Below are 20,920 nucleotides of genomic sequence, written 5' to 3' on the forward strand. Positions count from 1 at the left end.
TGGACCGTGCTCCAGACCTCAGTGGTGTAGGCAACTGTGACGAGTCATGGCCGGAAGGTTATTTGTGCATCTTGTGACGGCAACCCTGGAACCCTTTGACCAACACCAGTGAAAAAGCTGTCAAGTTGAAGAAAGAGACCATCCGTTCAATGTTAAGGCTAGAGCCTTCAGATCTGACTAAGACGTGCTGACATGCCAAAACTGCCAGTGGCTACAGCAGTGACCTTGAAGAAATTCAGGCAGACCACTTGATGATTCAGATGGGATAGGCAGGATATCACCTAGGCTGTTCTCAGCAAGAGTAAAGAAATGCTTATTAGGAGGCATTTTGAGGAACTCCTCAATCTGGTCACTGTGACCTCTTCAGAGAAGGCAGAGCAAGAAGCAGAGGAAAGGTTTATGATGCTGTAGTGACAGAGGAAGATATCTGACCAGAGCTGCTGAAAGCACTGGATATTGTGCCTCTAGAAAATGTTATACGGATGGTGGAGGAACTACCTTGGGACTTGACAGCCTTTAGTCGTGGCCCCATTTTTAAAATATAAGGAGAACATGAAATCATGCTAATGAGTCAAGTATCACAGAGGCAATGTACAGTTAACAAAAACAAACAAAAAAGTTAACTAGGCATTCATTGTCAAGAATGGGGAAAAATTTGTTACCAAACACATCAGTAGTTAAGAGGAGACCATTTATAATATGAATAAGAAATGTTTCTGTGATTTGACAAAACCTAAATTTCAGTTTCAAGTAAGCTAGGCAGACTGCATTAAAGTGTTAAACTGGAAAGGAATGTTCAGAATTTAGGGAAACTTAGTTAAAAGAGATGAAGAATTCTCATCTATTTTACATTTTTTGAGAAAAGTACAACTTGTCACTGCCTTACATAGCTTATTTCACACACTGGGATCAAAAATAAACCACCTAACTAAAAAGGAGTTCAGTTAAAGCATGAAATAATTTACTACTAAATTGACTGAATGAAAATCAGCCCTCGTGGTTAAAATAGAAACAACGTTGAAAAGAAAAATTGGAAAATGCTGGCTTTTTATAACATTTTAAAGCTGCAAAAAAATAAACTGAAAAAAATTTATTTGAAATTAAAGACCTAATTAGGGTTCAGACAGAATGTACTGTTGTCTACTTTTACAATGGTATTGTTCTGTTAACAGGATGTTTTCTCTTCAAATCTCACTGATGATAAAAAGAAAACCAAACCCACATCTTCAACTCAGAACAAAACAAAAAAGACTCAACTTTCTATTTTTGATGATGATAATGAAGTTGATGATGAAGAGGTATGTTTACGGTTTCATCAATATCTTTAATGCTGTCTACTATTGTACCCAGGTGCAAGTATTTTATAACAAAATTAAAAGTATAAAAGTGCTGATTCACGGCCAACTGAAGCCATTCGTACTTATAGCCAGTGTTCTAATTTTTTTTTTTTAATACTGATAAGCAGGTATGAGGTGTAATAGACGAGCTGTCACATTAATTTTACTGCTGATTTCTTCAATCCTACTATACTTCATGAGCTTTCCCTTGTGAAACCACCAACACATGAACAATGACTTAAAGGGTGGAGGTCCTCATGAAGTATTAAGCAATCACTGCTAAGCGGTGACACATAAATGATGAGTGTGGAGTTTTGGGAGCACTGCTGGGCGGCACTTCCAAACTGCTGTGTGGGACAGGGAGTGAGCGACATTTAAAGTGCCTCTCAGCAGCCTGAGAAAAGACCACCAAGACCTGAATATCAGTTTGTACTACTCTGTACCAGCAGCCGAAATATGCGTACCAGTGACCCACATCCAGACCCACAGAGCCTCAATTGCAATGACCTGTACACTTAGTGACATGTGGCCAATTTGACATGCAACCAAAAGGCCATTCCCAAATGGACCCATAAATTGGTGCATGACTGAATAGGCACAAGGAGTAATGAAGAAGGGTTGGGGTCCCATATGGGAAATACCCCCTTTTTTGTTGAGATAGTGTCTGAGAGATAGAAGGTATGCAAGGTCACTACTAGGAGATGTGAAATAGCTTGCTTCTTCTGGTCATTAGGATCAAGGCCTGACTGTTGAAGAGATTATTTCAAAGGGAGCCAAGGTGGTGATTGGCAGTAGGCAGAGAGGTTGGCAGTACCAATTGGAAGGCACAGTTCCTCTTCTGGTTCAGCAACAGTGGGACTGTAGAATGAGCAAACAGACATGTAACTTCTCTGACGTCTTCAGGAATCTTCTCCTTGGTTTCAATTGGCTTAGTCCCACTAGGCATGAATATATAACTAATGTCCTTAACAATACATATAACAAAAAAATGTTTGCTTGAAGTTTAACATGTTTTGTGTATGTTTTTAATATGTAATTTTTATCTGTTCACTGAAAACATGTTTTGCAACTTTTTCAGGATCTCTTTGCTACTACAGCAACAAATAAATCCAAGACCGCTACACAAAAATCACAGGCAACCAAGACACCAGCACAGCAAACAACTAAGTCTGTTGCTGCTTCACTTTTTAGTGATGAAGAGGTAATAAAAACACTTAATAATGAATGGCAGTACTCTGTGTGTTTTGGTTTTTGTGTTGAAACTTGTTCATCTACACTTCTAAATTTTGCAGTGTGTACATCTCATATTTGTTTGCTGTGGGTAAGTAAGAAATACAACTGGTTGTGTAACACATCAGATAGAACAAAATATGGCCCCACAACCAACAGAGATGTGAAGACTGAAATTATGTAATAGGGGTATAAACAACTGAGCAAATTTCAGAACAATCAGCCCAGTTTTCCCAATGAGTGGGAATTCATATGATTGCAGTACAGCGCTTGAGTGTACCTGAAGTCCCAGAGGTGTGTGTGCATTGAATCAATAAAGCTTGATGTTTTTGAGAAACTTTAGATTTACCCAGACTTTTAGGAACATTGTCAACTTGAACAGGGGCATTTAGAGATGCATGTAGCCAAAGGATGTGAGTGTTGCTGTGGTACCAGTTATGTACATCTTCTATAGACCATGCAAGAATATTGTGAACTATGGTACTATAATCTACTGTGGTAGATCACATAAGAGAATTTATAGATGTCTAATAATATTTTTTATAGTGCAAGGCTTGTAGCCCTCACTGCCTTTGGTTAAAAACTGACTAAAGTCATATCAAGACAGTTACATTAAGTGTGCAGTGCTTTATGGGATTGTTACTAAAATAAATAGAACATTAGGTCAGGGCAAGGTTATGCTGTAGATAACTAAGTTCCTTAATCTGCAGGAAATTTCAGAGAAATGATTACTGTCTCTGCTGCTGGAGATTTTAAAGATTTTAAGTATTTTTTTATTTTCTTGTGTAAGTTGCATCATCTTTTGAAAGTGTTCTATGAACTAATCATGAAATTCTTGTCAACCCACCATGGCTCCTTGATGCTTTCTTCAGTAAAGAAGTCATATTAATTAATGTAAAACTGGTTCCAGTTCTTTAAGAAAGGTGGATTGCCTCCACACCCTTTGCTATGGTTAATAAGTAATTTGGGATTCAGGTCGTCTAGCATGTACCAGAGGAGTAGCACTACTGGGCAACCACCTTTCTGGAGTTGACTTTCTACCCAGAAATAATCCAGAAGGCACAGCTGGTTTTCTAGTGGATGAAGATGCGCCTAAAAGAGTGAAACTAAGGGGACAGAAGAGAAGGAGATGGGTGTGTGCTAGTAAACTAGCAGCACACACTGCTGCGATTACAGGAATCCATTATAACCATGCCCTGATAATAAGATAACACCTGTTTTGATTGTTCTACCTTCTTCTTTTGCGACTGAAGTGCTATTGAGTGTAGAAAAAATGTTTCAGTTTACTGTTAATAAAAGTGCCAGTCAAACCATTAACATGAAAGAGTATTTTGTAATTCATGTAGTAAGTCATTGCGAAGTAGGAATAAGATTCCAATAGTGAGGTTACTGTATATTAGTTCTTTGTATTTAAGTTTTAATCTTAGGGTGTGTTGTGCTTATTTCTGAATTACTTAGAATTCTCTGGCTCTATCTGTGTGATCATCTCTAGGATCAATGGGAGGCAAGCTCAACAAAGAACACTATTCCCCAAGACAACAACAAAGAAAATGTAAAAGCAGTAGATTCTAGAACCTCAGGTCATCCTTCTGATAACGCACAGAAAAAGACTAATGTCTTTGATGGAGAGGATTTGTTTGAATCTGCAGGCAGCAAGAGGTACTACTCAATTTTCCTTTTTCATCGAATCGATTGTCATGCTGGTTGTTATTTCTATTAGTTTCCTTTTAAGTAATATTTTTCAGCTTGTGTTCAATATCTTGTCATGTTCATATTCCTTCTCTTTAAATCTAAACCTGGCTTTTCTTTGTGTTACTACGTGTTTTACAAGAAATCTACTGAAGAGAGAAATGCAGCATTTTTAAAAATGCATCCTGGAAGCCGCATTCCCCTAAAATGGTCTATTAATGTTGTTTTCGATATTTTTAAACCATAATGGTGTCTTACCTTCACTTAAGTTACATTTCTATCCAGTTTGAAACAATTTTGTTTTTGGTTAAACAGAACAATGAGTTGAAACTTAATTAATTTTTCATAAAACAGAAGAAGAATAAGAAGAATGCAGTTATGCTAACACTTGTGAATTTTTCAAAAATCATGAGCATCATGTTGAATTGTGCCCTTCATTTGCACTAATGAGTAACTATCCATGCTACCAGTGGAAGACTGGTAATGGCAAATATTTTTAAATGATTCTATTCTATGCCCTACATGTACTTCCCTCTCTTTATTCCCTCTCTAAGTTGCATTCCCTTAAAGTCTGCTTCTCACATTCTGTCATTATTTTTAAGTTGCCATTTCTTTCCTCCAATGCATTTTATATTTCCTATCCTTGAAGGCGACTCTCTGCGTGCCTCCTATGCCTTTTCTCCTCCTTGTGTGTCTCACACTTGCAATCCTGTTTTGATCGTGTCACCAAAGCCAAACTGACCAATTGAATTGCTCTGTGGGACTAGACACGCACACACACACACACACACAGACTAGTGAATTCTTATTACATAGTAGATACTGAATTCTTATTACATAGTAGATATAAGATTCATCTTTAATTAGGATTTGTATACTTGGCTATGATGAACAAAACTTATTTGATGCATTATAGTTTATACACCTCCTTGACTAACATTGCATGCTAAAAATGCTGAATGTCTGTGTTTATCTAAGGCTGCAGCAATTATTCTCTGATAAATGGGTGTTGTCTACATTTTATCCTTATTCTCTTTTCATTTTTGTTTATTAAATATTTGTTATTAAATCTTGATCAGAGAGCAAACTGAGGACTGAAGTTCATTGTTCCATTTTTTTTATCTGTGTTGTTTTTAGTAAACCAAAGCCTCAGAGAGTTTCTCTCCTGTTTGAAGACGAAACTGATCATGAGGATGAGAATAGTGGCTCCTTATTTGGAAGTAAGCCTACAAGCAGTATAAAAGGTCCAGAGAAACCACAGGTACAGGAATGTTTTGAATGGCAAATCAATTTTTGTGCAGTAGTTTTTGTATTAGTACATGACTCAGATCAATGAACAGAACACAAAAGCAAATAAATACAGGTGATAACAAACACGGTTTGAAATGAACAGCATGCTTAAAATCAAAAATGTTGCCAATCTTGCATAAAATATAAAAATAAATACCAGTGTTCCAGCATTTGTTGTACAGAAGAATGATTTTTACAGATCATTATTTTTTAAATAGATATTGTCACTTTTTTGTTTCCTAATATTTATGGCCCTCATTTAAAAAAAAAATACATTTTATTTTTTAGAGACTCCTATTACCATTTTTTGAGGCAAGTGCCTGATAACCACAATCTTGACCCCTGTATATTTTGGATTGTGTAGAAATGTATGTGTCCTGTAACAGGGTCAGCGGCTTTCCTTATCATTTTTATGATTGATTGCTGCAAATGCTTAAACATCTCAACATTATATTGAATAGTTAATTTGGGCCTTTCTAGGCATGTAATTAGTGTGAACTACGCCTTCAACATTATCAAAAATGATCTTGCTGGCAAACTCTTGACCTTGAATTTATGGGAGACTGAAGAATCTTCATGCTTGGATTGTTTCAAATGTTGTGAGTCATAGTTAAGTATCCAAGTTCCATCCCTAGCTAGGTAACACTAAAGCTTCTCCTTGGAACCTTTGATGTGTTTGTGCCTTGTTTCATTTATCAACGTTCTGTTAAAAAAAAAAAAAAAAAAGCGTATAGATGTTGCCCATTTGTTTGTGAAGAATCAAATTCACTTTCCCATAACTAATCTGAATAATATGTGATATCTCACTCATTGTTACACTTCCATTCTCAATTATTATTTGCTTCACAGTCGCAACGTTTTCTTCATTCATTGATGTTGTAGGTGACCTAGACCTTGTGTTCTCTTCTTCGACATGTCCTGCTATGTCAGAATTCTGCTCCCTTTCTCATGACGGTGGAATATGAAGGGGGCTGGTCCTGGTACAGAATTAGTCAAGAATGAATATTGAAAGGCATGTTGTTCTCTACTGTTGGAAATTATATTATGATAGAACAGTGCTTGATTTTATTCATGTTAATGCAATTCTGTAACAGAAAGCATAGCTAAAAACCTGTTTAGTAATTTACATATCAAAGCTAATCTTTGACCACTTACAGAATCTGCACCACTGAATGGCCCTTTCAGGTTCAGGCTCAAAGTTTTGGATCACATCTGGTAGGTAAAGGAATCATTCACCCAAAAATGGTATATGTACACCTGTATATTTTTTAATGTTGCTTACTCCATATGGTTAGCTGTGATGGGTTAGGGTTAGGTTTGACAAATTTTTAATCTCATGTTTTCTTGGAGAACAGAGCTAACAGTTTATGCTTTAATGGAAGCAGGTCAAGATCAATGCTGGACAACAGCAAACAATGTCAAATCATCCATGAAAACAATGTTTTGTTATTAGTGATGCATAATCCACGCCAAGTCATCCAGCTGTATACTCAAAATGTGCAAAATACAGGCATGTTTTTGTAATGTATTGTTAAATTAATTATTCCAGTAAAATGAAAGTAGCTCACAACCTGGGTTCTCACTTTTGAATCGAAGACCTCACTCTTCAATTCAAGTCCTTTCTTCAGTTCAGAAGGAAAGCCTACCAGACGTCCTTTAATAAAAACTCTCGTTTACTCATAGTAAAAGTAGTGTGTTGATGAAAGACAGAATTTGAGACACAGTTATACATACAAAGGATGCTAATATATTGTTACCTTACCGATCACTCTATGAGCCTAATACAACGCGTGTTTCATTTTTTAAACAAGTGTGTACTTTAGGGATGGAGGAAACATATGTTTGACTTGTAAGGTTACAGTTGACAGTAACATCTCAGCCTTAAAGTGTCTTTTGCATTGGTGCCATATATGCTAAGAGAGTGTTCAGACTCTACATGTGTACTAAGTTGTTGGTAATTAATTGTAACAGATTCACAGAGCAAAGCATACAGAGAAGATTTAAGGTGAGAAATTCTTCTCCATTGCTTAGCAAGCTAATACAAATATATTTCTTATCCGATACCTTCCATAACCTCATAATACACATATTTAAATTTGAATTAGGTAGTGCCATTGCCTCCTGTACATTATATCTCTGAAGAGTTATCATTAATATATTGTTCAGCTTCATCTTATTTGTGTTCCTTATAAATGAATTTACAATTATTTCCAATTTATTTAAAGAAGAATTTGGTGATCTCTATTGTAGTACACCATAAGTGTAATTTTGGGAGGAAATTCATTTTAACAATATTAGTTCATCAAGCTAATAAAACCTGAAGATGTTGCCAACTGATAAGGACTCATTCTGTGAAGTATATCTGTCATATTGCTAAAGTTATATTTGAATCGTTCTTTACTAATTATGCAATATTGATTCCTAAGCATGTGAACTGTTTTAGTAAACGAAAAAAATATCAAGTTTAAGCTGTTCTGCACTGGTATATGCAGTAAAATACAATATTTTTATGTAAATTAATCATAAAACCCAAGAATTTACAGAAAATTTCCAAAATGTTTAGTTATAATTTAGGTTGATGGGTTAGCTCCATGTCATCTTCATGAGGAGGTATTTTTCATTCTAGTGCGTGCTCACAATTCTTTGAGTCTCTAGTTGTTTGTACATGTACATGGCTGAAAATTTTGATAGAAATGTTAAAACTGGCAACAGCATTTGTCTCCTTCCTTGTAAAGCAATATATTACATGAAATAAAAAAAAAAACAAATATATATATTCAAGTGAACACGTAATTCATTTAACACTATAAATGTTTCTGCTGCAGACAGAGATAGCAAGACTTTAGGGAGCTCTGTTGCCACTGATGTATATATTATATATACTGTATGTAAAGTGTGTTGAAAACTGGAAAGTGCTTGTCTGCCTTTAACATGTTTTATATGAGCTTGTGAGATGGTGGAAGGATGCACCTCCTCTGTTCTGTTTGCAAGGACTTTGGCTGGAATCCTAACATTGCTGTTCAATAGAAGCATTAGCCTGAAGGAAGACAATTCCAGAAATGTTTTATCTTTCTTGGGGTTTGCTTTGTGAATCAATATTCTTATTTCTCTAGTTTTACAGACACACTTGAAATGAAATGCCTGTCTAATCCATACTCTCTTCAGTCTATGTTTGCCTTTAACATTGAAATGTTTTTCCTGTATGGAAGCTACAGCATATTGGACTTCAATAAACAACAATGTACTTACTTTTTTCTTTTTAATTCGTAGTTGAAGCGTTTGACTTTCCTTCTAATAGAGTTTAATAACTGATGTCACTTAACCAGTTTTGTTTTTTTACTGTTCATGTTTCTTGATAGCATAGATGTCTCTTTTTTTTTTTTTTTTAACCTTGTGTTTAGGGCTTTCCTAGAGAGTCATATTTATTGCTATTTGCATTTAAGTGTTAATAACTTTTCACATTTCCAACCCTGCACTAGTGATGACTTAAAATACAGTGCATCCAGAAAGTATTCACAGCGCATCACTTTTTCCACCTTTTGTTATGTTACAGCCTTATTCCAAAATGGATTAAATTCATTTTTTTCCCTCAGAATTCTATACACAACACCCCATAATGACAATGTGAAAAAAGTTTACTTGAGGTTTTTGCAAATTTATTAAAAATAAAAAAACTGAGAAATCCCATGTACATAAGTATTCACAGCCTTTGCTCAATACTTTGTCGATGCACCTTTGGCAACAATTACAGCCTCAAGTCTTGTTGAATATGATGCCACAAGCTTGGCACACCTATCCTTGGCCAGTTTCTCCCATTCCTCTTTGCAGCACCTCTCAAGCTCCATCAGGTTGGATGGGAAGCGTCGGTGCACAGCCATTTTAAGATCTCTCCAGAGATGTTCAATCGGATTCAAGTCTGGGCTCTGGCTGGGCCACTCAAGGACATTCACAGAGTTGTCCTGAAGCCACTCCTTTGATATCTTGGCTGTGTGCTTAGGGTCGTTGCCTGCTGAAAGATGAACCGTCGCCCCAGTCTGAGGTCAAGAGCGCTCTGGAGCAGGTTTTCATCCAGGATATCTCTGTACATTGCTGCAGTCATCTTTCCCTTTATCCTGATTAGTCTCCCAGTTCCTGCTGCTGAAAAACATCCCCACAGCATAATGCTGCCACCACCATGCTTCACTGTAGGGATGGTGCCAGGTTTCCTCCAAACGTGACGCCTGGCATTCACACCAAAGAGTTCAATCTTTGTCTCATCAGACCAGAGAATTTTTTTTCTCATGTTCTGAGAGTCCTTCAGGTGCCTTTTGGCAAACTCCAGGCGGGCTGCCATGTGCCTTTTACTAAGGAGTGGCTTCCGTCTGGCCACTCTACCATACAGGCTTGATTGGTGGATTGCTGCAGAGATGGTTGTCCTTCTGGAAGGGTCTCCTCTCTCCACAGAGTACCTCTGGAGCTCTGACAGAGTAACCATCGGGTTCTTGGTCACCTCCCTGACTAAGGTCCTTCTCCCCTGATCTCTCAGTTTAGATGGCTGGCCAGCTCTAGGAAGACTCCTGGTGGTTTCGAACTTCTTCCACTTATGGATGATGGAGGCCACTGTGCTCATTGGGACCTTCAAAGCAGCAGAAATTTTTCTGTAACCTTCCCCAGATTTGTGACTCGAGACAATCCTGTCTCGGAGGTCTACAGACAATTCCTTTGACTTCATGCTTGGTTTGTGCTCTGACATGAACTGTCAACTGTGGGACCTTATATAGACAGGTGTGTGCCTTTCCAAATCATGTCCAATCAACTGAATTTACCACAGATGGACTCCAATTAAGCTGCAGAAACATCTCAAGGATGATCAGGGGAAACGATGCACCTGAGCTCAATTTCGAGCTTCATGGCAAAGGCTGTGAATACATATGTACATGTGCTTTCTCAATTTTTTTATTTTTAATAAATTTGCAAAAACCTCAAGTAAATGTTTTTCACATTGTCATTATGGGGTGTTGTGTGCAGAATTCTGAGGAAAAAAATGAATTTAATCCATTTTGGAATAAGGCTGTAATATAACAAAATGTGGAAAAAGTGATGCGCTGTGAATACTTTCCGGGTGCACTGTAAGTGGACCATATGATGATACAGCAGTCTGTATAAAACCACACTTGTTTATGGCAGTTCACATTTAAGTTTGTCGGCAGAACTTTACTTGTTATTCAAAATATACTTTGAATATCCAAAAAAGGTTTTATAAATTATGGAATCATTTAATACTTAAATTATACATGATTTAAAGTAATTTAACATTTTTCTATAGCTGTCACGAGGGTAAATGTCAATGAGTCCTTAGAGTCAGCTTTCTGTTGGGTGTATCATGGTGGTAGCATTCATTTTATTTAGCTAGCATGACCACAAAGAGAAAGATTGATGTTCAGCATTGGAGGAATCCACCTTCATTCTTTACAGTAGTGGCATCACTTTTCTGCTTAGATATGATATATTTAGATAAGAGTATTTGCTTTTTTATGCAAGCTGTTCTGACATACCACTATTATAATAATTGACTGATGACAAGCTAATGCTGCTTTTGGGTCCAGAGGTTGATGTGTTTGTGCAAATTGAGGGTCCCGTATTACCCTTTTAGTTTCCAGTAAAGTATGCTTCTGACACACCAGCTAATTCATTTTTTAATTTTTTTGATATGTTTTGCCTTGGTTATTTTCTGTCATTTTAATTTTTAAAGCTTTATTTGCAGTATACATAAAGAAATTTTTCATCAATGCTTTTGTCGTTAAATAGGTTATAACTGTTCAGTCTCTTCCTGATGATGGTGACAATGAAGACTATTTGTACAAAGATGCTCCTCCTCCACTAGAAGAGGAAGTTAAAAGTAAGAAAAAGAATACATTGAGTCTGTTTGATGATGATGACGATGATGAAGAGGACACAGACGATCAAATTACAGTGAAAACATCTGATGCTCCAGTAATAACAAATATTAAGGTCGGTCGAGCATGAATTGCTAATTTTTTTTTTATCTTAATGGGTTTACTTTCCCAAAAACTGTAATCACTGTAAAAATATTGTAGTACAATATGCAGCTTGTTGGCACAGAAATCTGCAGACCTCACTTTTGCCTTTATTTTTGCTCTTAACCAACAGATGAGACACTACATTCAGTTTTTGTGTGGGGTGGGTGTACGTACATAAAACATTAAAGGCAATTTGCAGCAGTGTCCGGTTAATTTAACATAATCGGAGCACTCCACTCAAATTACAATAACAACACCTAACAAGACTGTTTGGTGGAATATTTTGTTTAAAATTTAATTAAAAAATAAATATGTAAAATAAGTAAAAGTACTGTGAAATGTGACAATAAATAAAGGAAAAAGCAAGAAATATGAGCATAGATAAATATATCACAACATATGTTTTTGTTGCTTATTTTTTAACTTTGTCCTTAATATTACTCCAAACGCAACATGAAATACGGCTTGAATTTAAAACTGTCACTTTCACTCATTAAAGCTGAGAGGGCGGGCTCTATCGAGTACTGTTTTTTAATTGATTATTTGCATTTTTTTAAATTTATTTATTTTATTTTGTCCAGGATATCCCTCCATAACAAAGAAGCTGCTTTTGTTAACCGTAAGCAGTGACATTCCATTAACGCATAGTGCAGATGTTATCATTTCACTCCCGAAACCCTCATATGACATTTAAACTGTCATGCAGCATTCGTCCAGCTTCTTGGTGAACCCCCTCTTCCCCGATAGCCAATCAATGTGCTCAGTGCTCCATAACAACCCCAAACCCTGCTTGTCGATTGTGTGTCCTAGCTTCATGGCTTGCCCCTCTGGGCTCAATAGGAATAAATCCATTTGGAATGTGCACGTTTTGTTCACACTCACTCAGCAATAAAATAAATAAATAAAAAAATTAGAGGGAACAGGTTTTGGATTTTGGAGCATTTTGGATTCTGGAGATTCGGATTAAGGAATACTCCGCCTGTATTAACTAGATTGTAAATATGATGCATTATTTTTATGTTCATAATTCCTTAGAAATATTGTGTTACTTTAAATGGTACTCCTCCAGCTCCTTTCAGTGTTATTTGGTTGTGTTAACTAGGTGTTTTTAAAGATGACAGTAAAATAACTATTTTTGTGCACTAATTAAATCTTTTCACGCTCATTTTTCTCATACATTAAGTCTTTTATAGATTCATTAAAAATACTTTTTTTTAGGTAGAACTGTTGTAGGAAAATGATCTTCAGGGGAAGGGAAAATTACTTTTAAATCTTGGCTGTATGTTTGGAAACTTATTTCAACTTCAGCTGGTGTTGCAGTGTATAACTAAACCCTCCCACAGTGATTAAACTGAAAATGTGTTTAACAATATGCCATGATAAATTAATGTGGATCAGTCACTCTGTCAGTTATTTATGTTTTACACTTCACTGTGGCAAGTTCAGGGCACACATCTAAGGCAGGCGATACATAAAATTTGTAATCTTCATAAAAATAATTGTCACTCTTACTGTGATATTTAAAGACACACCTGGTGGTATTTGTTTTTTTATGGATTTTAAAAGTGAATCTGCTGAGCAGAGCTGGTATTTCCTTGACATCCTATTGTTAGATTCCCCATTAGGTTACAGTAGTAAAAGCGAGCAGGTTTGTACTTTACATTTTCATTCATCAATAGTTTTAGTGCCGTTTTAAAGAGCCAGAAAGCAAAAATACAGCATTTTATATATAATAATAATAATAATAATACATTTTATTTATACAAGGCGCCTTTCAGGGAGCTCAAGGACACCGAACAACAATAAATAAATAAATAATTAAATAAAAGACACAATTATAAAAAACTTAAAACATCAGAAAATCTAGAAATTAAAACCAAACAAAACCATTATAATCAGGATGAAAAAGAAAAAGCCATTTTAAACAGATGCGTTTTAAGTTTACATTTGAAGGATGAATATGATTTGATATTTCGGAGATCCGCAGGCAATGAATTCCAGAGCTTGGGAGCAGAACGACTGAAAGCTCTGCTCCCCATGGTGGTTAGACGGGCGGGAGGGACAGTCAGATGGGTGGAGGAAGAGGATCTAAGATTACGGGATGGAATGGCAACATGAAGAAGGTCAGACAGATATGGAGGGGCGAGGTTATGGATGGCCTTAAATGTTAATAGTAGAATCTTAAAATCAATACGAAACTTAATCGGGAGCCAATGAAGCTGCTGCAAGACCGGAGTAATATGGTGAATAGATGGGATTTGAGTGATGATACGTGCTGCAGAATTCTGGACTAACTGAAGCTTATGAAGAGATTTATTCGGGAGACCAAAGAGGAGTGAATTGCAGTAGTCCAGCCGGGAAGTGACAAGACTATGAACAAGAATGGCAGTAGTATGAGGAGTGAGGGAGGGGCGAATACGATTAATATTACGTAGGTGGAAGTAAGCAGACCGGGTGATGTTATTAATGTGACATTGGAAAGATAGAGTACTGTCGAGGATGACACCCAGACTCTTGACCTGAGATGATGGGGAAACAACAGAGTTATCAATAATAAGAGAAAGATTATTGGTTTTGGATAATGATGATTTTGAACCAATGAGGAGAATCTCAGATTTGTCACTGTTTAATTTAAGAAAATTCGAAGAAAACCAGGATTTAATTTCAGCAATGCAGTCAATAAGCGAGGGTGGTGGAAAAGAGGAGGTGGGATTACCAGCAAGGTAGAGCTGGGTGTCATCAGCATAACAGTGAAAATTAATGTTATATTTGCGAAAAATATTGCCAAGGGGAAGAAGGTAAATAATAAAAAGAAGAGGCCCCAGGACAGAGCCCTGGGGCACACCAGAAGTAACAGCGGTGGGTTGGGATGTGAAGGTTTTAAGTTGTATGAACTGAGTGCGGCCTAAGAGGTAGGATCTAAACCAATCAAGTGGAGTGTGGGTAATGCCAATCAGAGATAATCTATTAAGGAGAGTGGTATGACAAATAGTATCAAAGGCCGCACTCAGATCAAGGAGGATGAGAATAGTGATTAGACCAGAATCAGCAGCCATAAGGAGGTCATTAGTAATTTTAACAAGTGCCGTTTCTGTACTATGAAGGGGGCGAAAACCAGACGAACTTTTCATATAGATTATTGTGAGATAAATGGGTATGAAGTTGGATAGCTACTATTTTTTCAAGAATTTTGGAGATAAAGGGCAAGTTAGAAATGGGGCGAAAATTATTGAAATTAGTAGGATCAGCACCAGGTTTTTTTAGTATTGGGGTTATAGCAGCAGTTTTAAATGATGAGGGAATAATACCAGTAGTGAGAGAAGAGTGAATGATGGCAGAAATGAGAGGGACTAGAGAGGGGAGGCAGGCTTTAACCAGAACTGTAGGCAGGGGGTCCAGCTGACAAGTAGATGACTTGGATTTGCAGATGAGATCTGAAATTTCAGAGGAAGTGGGAAGCTGGAAAGAAGAGAAAAAGTGAATAGGCGAGTGTAGTTCAGAAGGAATATAGTGAGGATCTGGACCAAGGTGCTGATGTATCTTTTGGATTTTTTCGTTGAAAAAAGACATAAGAGAATTACAGAAAGCAGTTGAGTAAAGGTGAGATGGTAAAGAGTCTAGAGGTTGTGTAACATTATTAAGTAAAGAAAACAAAGTCTTGGTGTTACCTGTATTACGAGTAATTAACTGAGTGTAATAATTAGACTTGGTTTGAGCTATACAATCCTTATAATAGAGAAGATGATTTTTATACATCTCTTTGTGGACAAAGAGTCCGGATTTTTTAAACAACCTTTCAAGTTGCCTGCCCTTAGCTTTCAGAAGCCGAAGTTCAGGCGTAAACCAAGGGGCAGGAAAAGAAAAAGAAACAGAACGGATTTTTAGCGGAGCCAGAGAATTAAGAATACCATTAAGACAGGTGTTATAATATAAGACCAGTTCTATGGGAGTGGAAAAATTATAAAAGTCCAGTTGGGAATCAATCCTAGAAGACAGCAAATTCAAGTTAATATTCTTAATGTTGCGAAAGGCTATGAGACGTGGAAGCTTAGGAACAGAAAAGGTAAGTTTGGCATTGAATGAAAGAAGAAAATGGTCGGTTATAGTAAGTTCATCTGCTGTGAGATCAAAAGGAACAACACCAGAGCAGCAGATCAGGTCCAAGATATGTCCTTTACAATGAGTAGGAACATCAGTGTGCTGCTGGTATCCAAAACTCTCCAGGCAAGATAAAAAGTCTCTAGTGAGAGGGATATTGATATTGTCCAGATGTACATTAAAATCCCCCAGCAGAATTATATTTGGAGTAATTACAGATAAATGAGTAAGGAAGGTAACAAGATCGTTCAAAAAATTGTTGTTTGACTTAGGAGGACGGTAGACAGTTGCAATGATGGTAGGAACTGGGCCAGACAGTTGACACACAGTCGATTCAAAAGAGCTAACAGCAGGAGCAGACAACGGCAGGACTTTCCACTTCTCGCGATAAATAATCGCGACACCTCCTCCACGGCCAGAGGCACGGGATTGACAAGTGTAAACAAACCCCGGGGGGGTGCATTCATTAAGTTGTGAAAAGTCTTGAGGTTGCTGCCAAGTCTCAGTTAAACAGAGAAAGTCAAACTTACGGTCAATGAGGAGATCCTGAATGAGATGTCCCTTGCTCGTGAGTGAGCGGATGTTCAGTAGACCAAAGCTGACAATGTTGCTGTCGCATTTGACAGTGGTGTTAGGCGACCGAGCTAAGCTGGCCAACACGCTATGGTCAGCTTTCCTATCTGTGTTGTTTGGAGGGTGCCGAAAATCAGACCAAAAAGAGTTCATTCCTTTTGAGACGTCCGTTCGGAATCTCCGACGAGACCCACGGTGGATGTATCTCCGACGAGGGAGAAGTATGACGTCCGGGTCGAAATACAGCACCGACAGCAGAGGCACAGACTGGAGAAGACGCAGTCGAAGAAGCTCAGCAGCTGGATACTGGAGGAGGCCAGTCGCAGGTTGGATAACGAGCGACAGAAGACTCCAAACAAGCATTAACCAGGCGATAATCCTACCAGTCCACATTGTAGGTGAGGAGGCCAGAGGCAGCTCAGACGTCCAGAGAATAACCAGGTAAGTTTCAAACGAAACGGAGGTTAGGCTGAAGCTAAATGCATATACAGCATATACAGCCACACAGAGATGTCAACAAAATGGCAAAAAAAAAAAAAAAAATACCCACAAAATCACAGTCTAGTTACCGGCGAGCAGCGGCGACCAGTCCCGCCAGCGTTCACTCAAACCGGAAGTATAGTACAGTAGGTAGTGTGTTGTTCAATTCTGCAACCTCCTGCGGAAGCAACTTGAGTTCAAAAGAAGCACAATGTCTGAGCAAACCTATCAGGAAAGCCTGCTGTATTACAGGGTGAACCCTGGACACATTAGAAACTGCTGTGCAAAAGAGGATGGTGGCAAAATTAGATGCCATTATGAGAAATCCCCTCTATCACCTCCAGGAGACGCTGTCTTGGAGCACTTTTAGCAACAGGTTCATTCCACCACCGTGTGATAAGTAGTGCCTCGTGGGGGTCTTTCCTGCTCACTGTTATCAAGCAATTCAATGCTTCCTCCCGATGTACTTGTTAAGGTAATTTTGAAATATCTGCACAATATGCCTTCATTTTTATTTGTTTATTTATCGATTGATTGATTGATTGGCTGTATTATTTGTCCCATAAATTTGTATCCTTGTTTTTATGTATCTGCTGCTGTATACATCTGAATTTCCACATGGGATTAGTAAAGTTTATCTGATCTAAGGCACAGGGCAAAAATGGCCCTATTGAAATCAACATGCATTTACATCAGGTTTAGGTTTTACTTGAATTTTTAAGTTTTTGCAAATCTTTAAAATAGTGATAAAAAGATTAGCCTCATCCTGTGAAGACTAACATCAATGTTTTTCATTGAGTATACAAGTGAAAAGTTAAGCAAAATTACACCTTTTATTGGCTAACTAGAAAGGTTACAATATGCAAGCTTTCGAGGCAACTCAAGCCCCTTGTTCAGGCAAGATGTAATTGAGTATACAAGAAAAACTTTGCATGCTGCTCCAAAGTGCAGTCTGCAGATATTCTTTGACTTCATTCAGATGTCTTCATTTCATAAACTATATTTCTGTACAGTTAGTCATCCGTTATTTTTTAATCTGCGTAGTCCTGAACACTCACCAGGGGTGCTGGAGCCTATGGCAGCTAGCATAAGTATCAAGGCAGGCACACATCCTGGACAGGGCACCAGTCCCTTGTAGTATTTCTTTACATTGTAGTTTGAAATTAATACGTGGGAAGCTCATACATGGTCTAGGCACTTCTTATAGCTCACAACACCATGTCCCCGCTGTGAGTGTAGAATCCCTTTTATAACCAAACAGAGCCTATGCTATATTTCTTTACACTATTTTGATTAAAAAGACTGTATGCATATCTTTAATAATGGACATCTTTCAGAGCAAATGTTCAGAATGCAGAGTCTCTTTACATCCTTTTCAGGACTAGCTTCTGAATTTCTGCCACTGTTACAGTAAAGGTTAACATATAATCCTGGACTTACAATACCAGTTAGTGACTGCTGAAAACCAAATTATAGAAAAAAGTTTTATTGCATTTAGTAATAATAATAATAATACATTTTATTTATATAGCACCTTTCCCATGCTCAAGGCACTTACAGAATATAATAAAGAACGGCAGCGTATACAGTATATAGCATTGTACAAACCAGATAAATAAATAAAGAAGATTAAGACAGTGAATTCTGTGCCCCATCATGATTTAATCTGGCATCTGTACATGTAAATTAGACTAACAACAGCATAGCCTCTGCTCTGCCCCACTCCAAACAAGTATAAAAAATATACTAGGCTGACTCAAGGTTAAGGTAAATGTGTTTGCTTTACTTTAGGTTGCTTCAGTTTGACTTTTAATAAAGTATATAACGTGCACAATTTTTACCACGTGAGGTGTCTAAATATTCCAGACAGAGCATATAACCCTAAAAGTTTGAGCATGAAATTTAAAAAATGAAGTTTTTACATGTTAAAATCAATCTTCATGATCACAGACTTTTTCAATTGCTTTATCTACATGTCTTACTCAGTTTTCCAAATCGTGATATGTTATGTAGTCCTCTCATTTGTTGTATACAAGTATTAAGAAAGTGAACAAACAAACAAACAAACTGACTCACTTTAGCTGTCCCCGGGGGGAAATTTGGCTTGAGACTTCTACTTTAGTAAATGAACAACTAACATAATTTTTAAACTTCCTTAGTACAAGTTAGAAATGTATCTTGGGAGGGGCAACTAAAGTGTAAACAAACTTTGTTATTAGATAATAATTTAAAGGTTTACAAATTAGTTTTATATTTTCTTTACCACAACTGGGGCTTGTACAATAAATAATATAATTTTTGCTTGATTTGCTTTGATTTTTTTTTATAGTTGTCAGATCCTGGACCTTGCACAAAGAGCACAGGTGTATTTCAAGATGAAGAGCTGCTGTTCTCTCAGAAACAACAAATGGACAATGATCCTGATATTGATCTGTTTGCCTCTTCCGCAAAGTCTTTGGTTAGTGTAAAATCTTTTAACATTATCATCTTTTTAAAAAATTATTATTGTAAAATTATACAATGATAAATTAATACATTTTCTATATTTTTTTATTAACTGTTAAACTTCTTAAATACTGAAAACATTTAAATAAGGGTGAGACTAATTACCAATTGTATTACTTTGTTCACTGAAACCTTAGCTGATGTCACACACAATGAAAATTTGGAAAAGGGCTATTGAGAGAAGGCTTAGGGAAGAGACCACCACAGGGGAGGAGCAATTTGGTTTTATGTCAGGGAGAAGAACAACTGATGCAGTCTTTACATTGAGGCAGCTGATAGAAAAACAGAAAGGTTTGCATGTAATGTTTATTGAATTGGAGTAGGCTTATGATAGAGTACCAAGTCAAGAGGTCTGGAGGTGCATGAGAGAGAAAGGAGGACCAGAGAAATATGAGAGTATTGTCCAGGATATGCATGAAGGAGTGAGGACTTAAAGCATTGTTGGGGTAACAGACAAGATCCCAGTTAGAGGAGGACTGCACCTGGGATCTTCTCTTAGTCCTTTACTTCTCTGATCAGGTTATGGATGTGTTGAGTCATGGGTGCATGTTTTTTGCTGATGACATTGTGTTGTGAAGCACCAGAAAAGTGGTGTGGAGAGGAAGTTGAAGATTGGAGAAGAACTTTGGAAGATTAAGGATTGAAGGTAAATAGGAAGTAGACAGAATATTTGAGATTTAATCATGATCAGGATTCAGAAGTTAGCCTAAAGTGAGAGCTGTAGAAAAGAGTGAATAAATTTAAATATCTAGGATCAGTGGTAGCCCGAGATGGAAACTTAGATGCAGTGTGGATGGAACAGTTGGAAGAAGGTATCAGGAGTATTGTGTGATCGAAGAATTAAGGCAAAGGTTAAAGGTTAAGGTTTTTAAGACAGAGGTAAGACCAGCAATGACGTGTGGAGATGAGACATGGACAGTAACGGGAGCGCAGGAGAAGGAGTTAGATGTGGCAGAATGTTGAGATAGTTGTATGAAGTTTCAAAAAGGACAAAGTAAGAAATGAGACTATCAGAAGTACAGTGGAACCTCGGTTCACGAACGTCTCGGTACATGTACAAATTGGTTTACGACCAAAACGTTCGCCAAAGTTTTGCCTCGGTTCACGACCACACACTCGGTATACGAACAAGCCTGTTTCCCTTTCAGTTTGTGCGCACCGATGATTTCCACACGTGTTGCATTGTTCTCGGTCAGACGTGCGTGTTTTTGCTGTGAACTCTTTGTGCTCTATTTCATTTCCCTTCTGGTTCGTATGCACCGATTAGTGTATTTAAGCACGTGTTCAGCCTCTCCCTGTTCATTGTTCTTAGTCAGATGTGCGTGCTTTACCTGTGAACTCTTTGTGCTCTACAGTATTTCGTGTGCTTTTGCAGTTAACCATGGCTTCTAAGCACTGTAACCTCCTCTCCACCCAGTTCCTCCTCACTTCATGCCAGAACTCGACTCATGCAAGGTTAGTTTTTTTGGTGGTTTATGGTTAGTTTTTCTATTACAGATTTTTCAAATGTTCATTTTTCGGTTCATAGCATGAATTGTTGCAATGTTACTTTTCTTGTTTGTTTATTAAGTTACGGATTTTTCAAATGTTCATTTTTTTCCCTGTGATCGGGTTGTAAGGCTATAGCGCGAACTGCTGCAATGTTACTTTCTTGGTTGCTTGTGGTTGGTTTTTAAATAAAGTTCGGATTTGTTCAAA

The 20,920-nt window shown here is 37.3% G+C and overlaps 1 protein-coding gene across 2 annotated transcripts in view; it reads left to right on the plus strand.

The window, feature by feature from the left end:
- washc2c (WASH complex subunit 2C) overlaps positions 1-20,920 on the plus strand; it is a 116,596-nt gene that overhangs the window by 67,493 nt on the left and 28,183 nt on the right. For both annotated transcript variants that reach the window (XM_028795927.2, XM_028795928.2), the window contains exons 19-24: positions 1,173-1,298; positions 2,416-2,538; positions 4,060-4,226; positions 5,394-5,517; positions 11,334-11,537; positions 19,047-19,175. In XM_028795927.2, coding sequence (XP_028651760.1) covers positions 1,173-1,298; positions 2,416-2,538; positions 4,060-4,226; positions 5,394-5,517; positions 11,334-11,537; positions 19,047-19,175 — 873 coding nt within the window. The remainder of the gene's footprint in view (positions 1-1,172; positions 1,299-2,415; positions 2,539-4,059; positions 4,227-5,393; positions 5,518-11,333; positions 11,538-19,046; positions 19,176-20,920) is intronic.

The sequence above is a fragment of the Erpetoichthys calabaricus genome, chromosome 2 (assembly GCF_900747795.2).
Source record: "Erpetoichthys calabaricus chromosome 2, fErpCal1.3, whole genome shotgun sequence".
Classification (NCBI taxonomy): domain Eukaryota; kingdom Metazoa; phylum Chordata; class Cladistia; order Polypteriformes; family Polypteridae; genus Erpetoichthys; species Erpetoichthys calabaricus.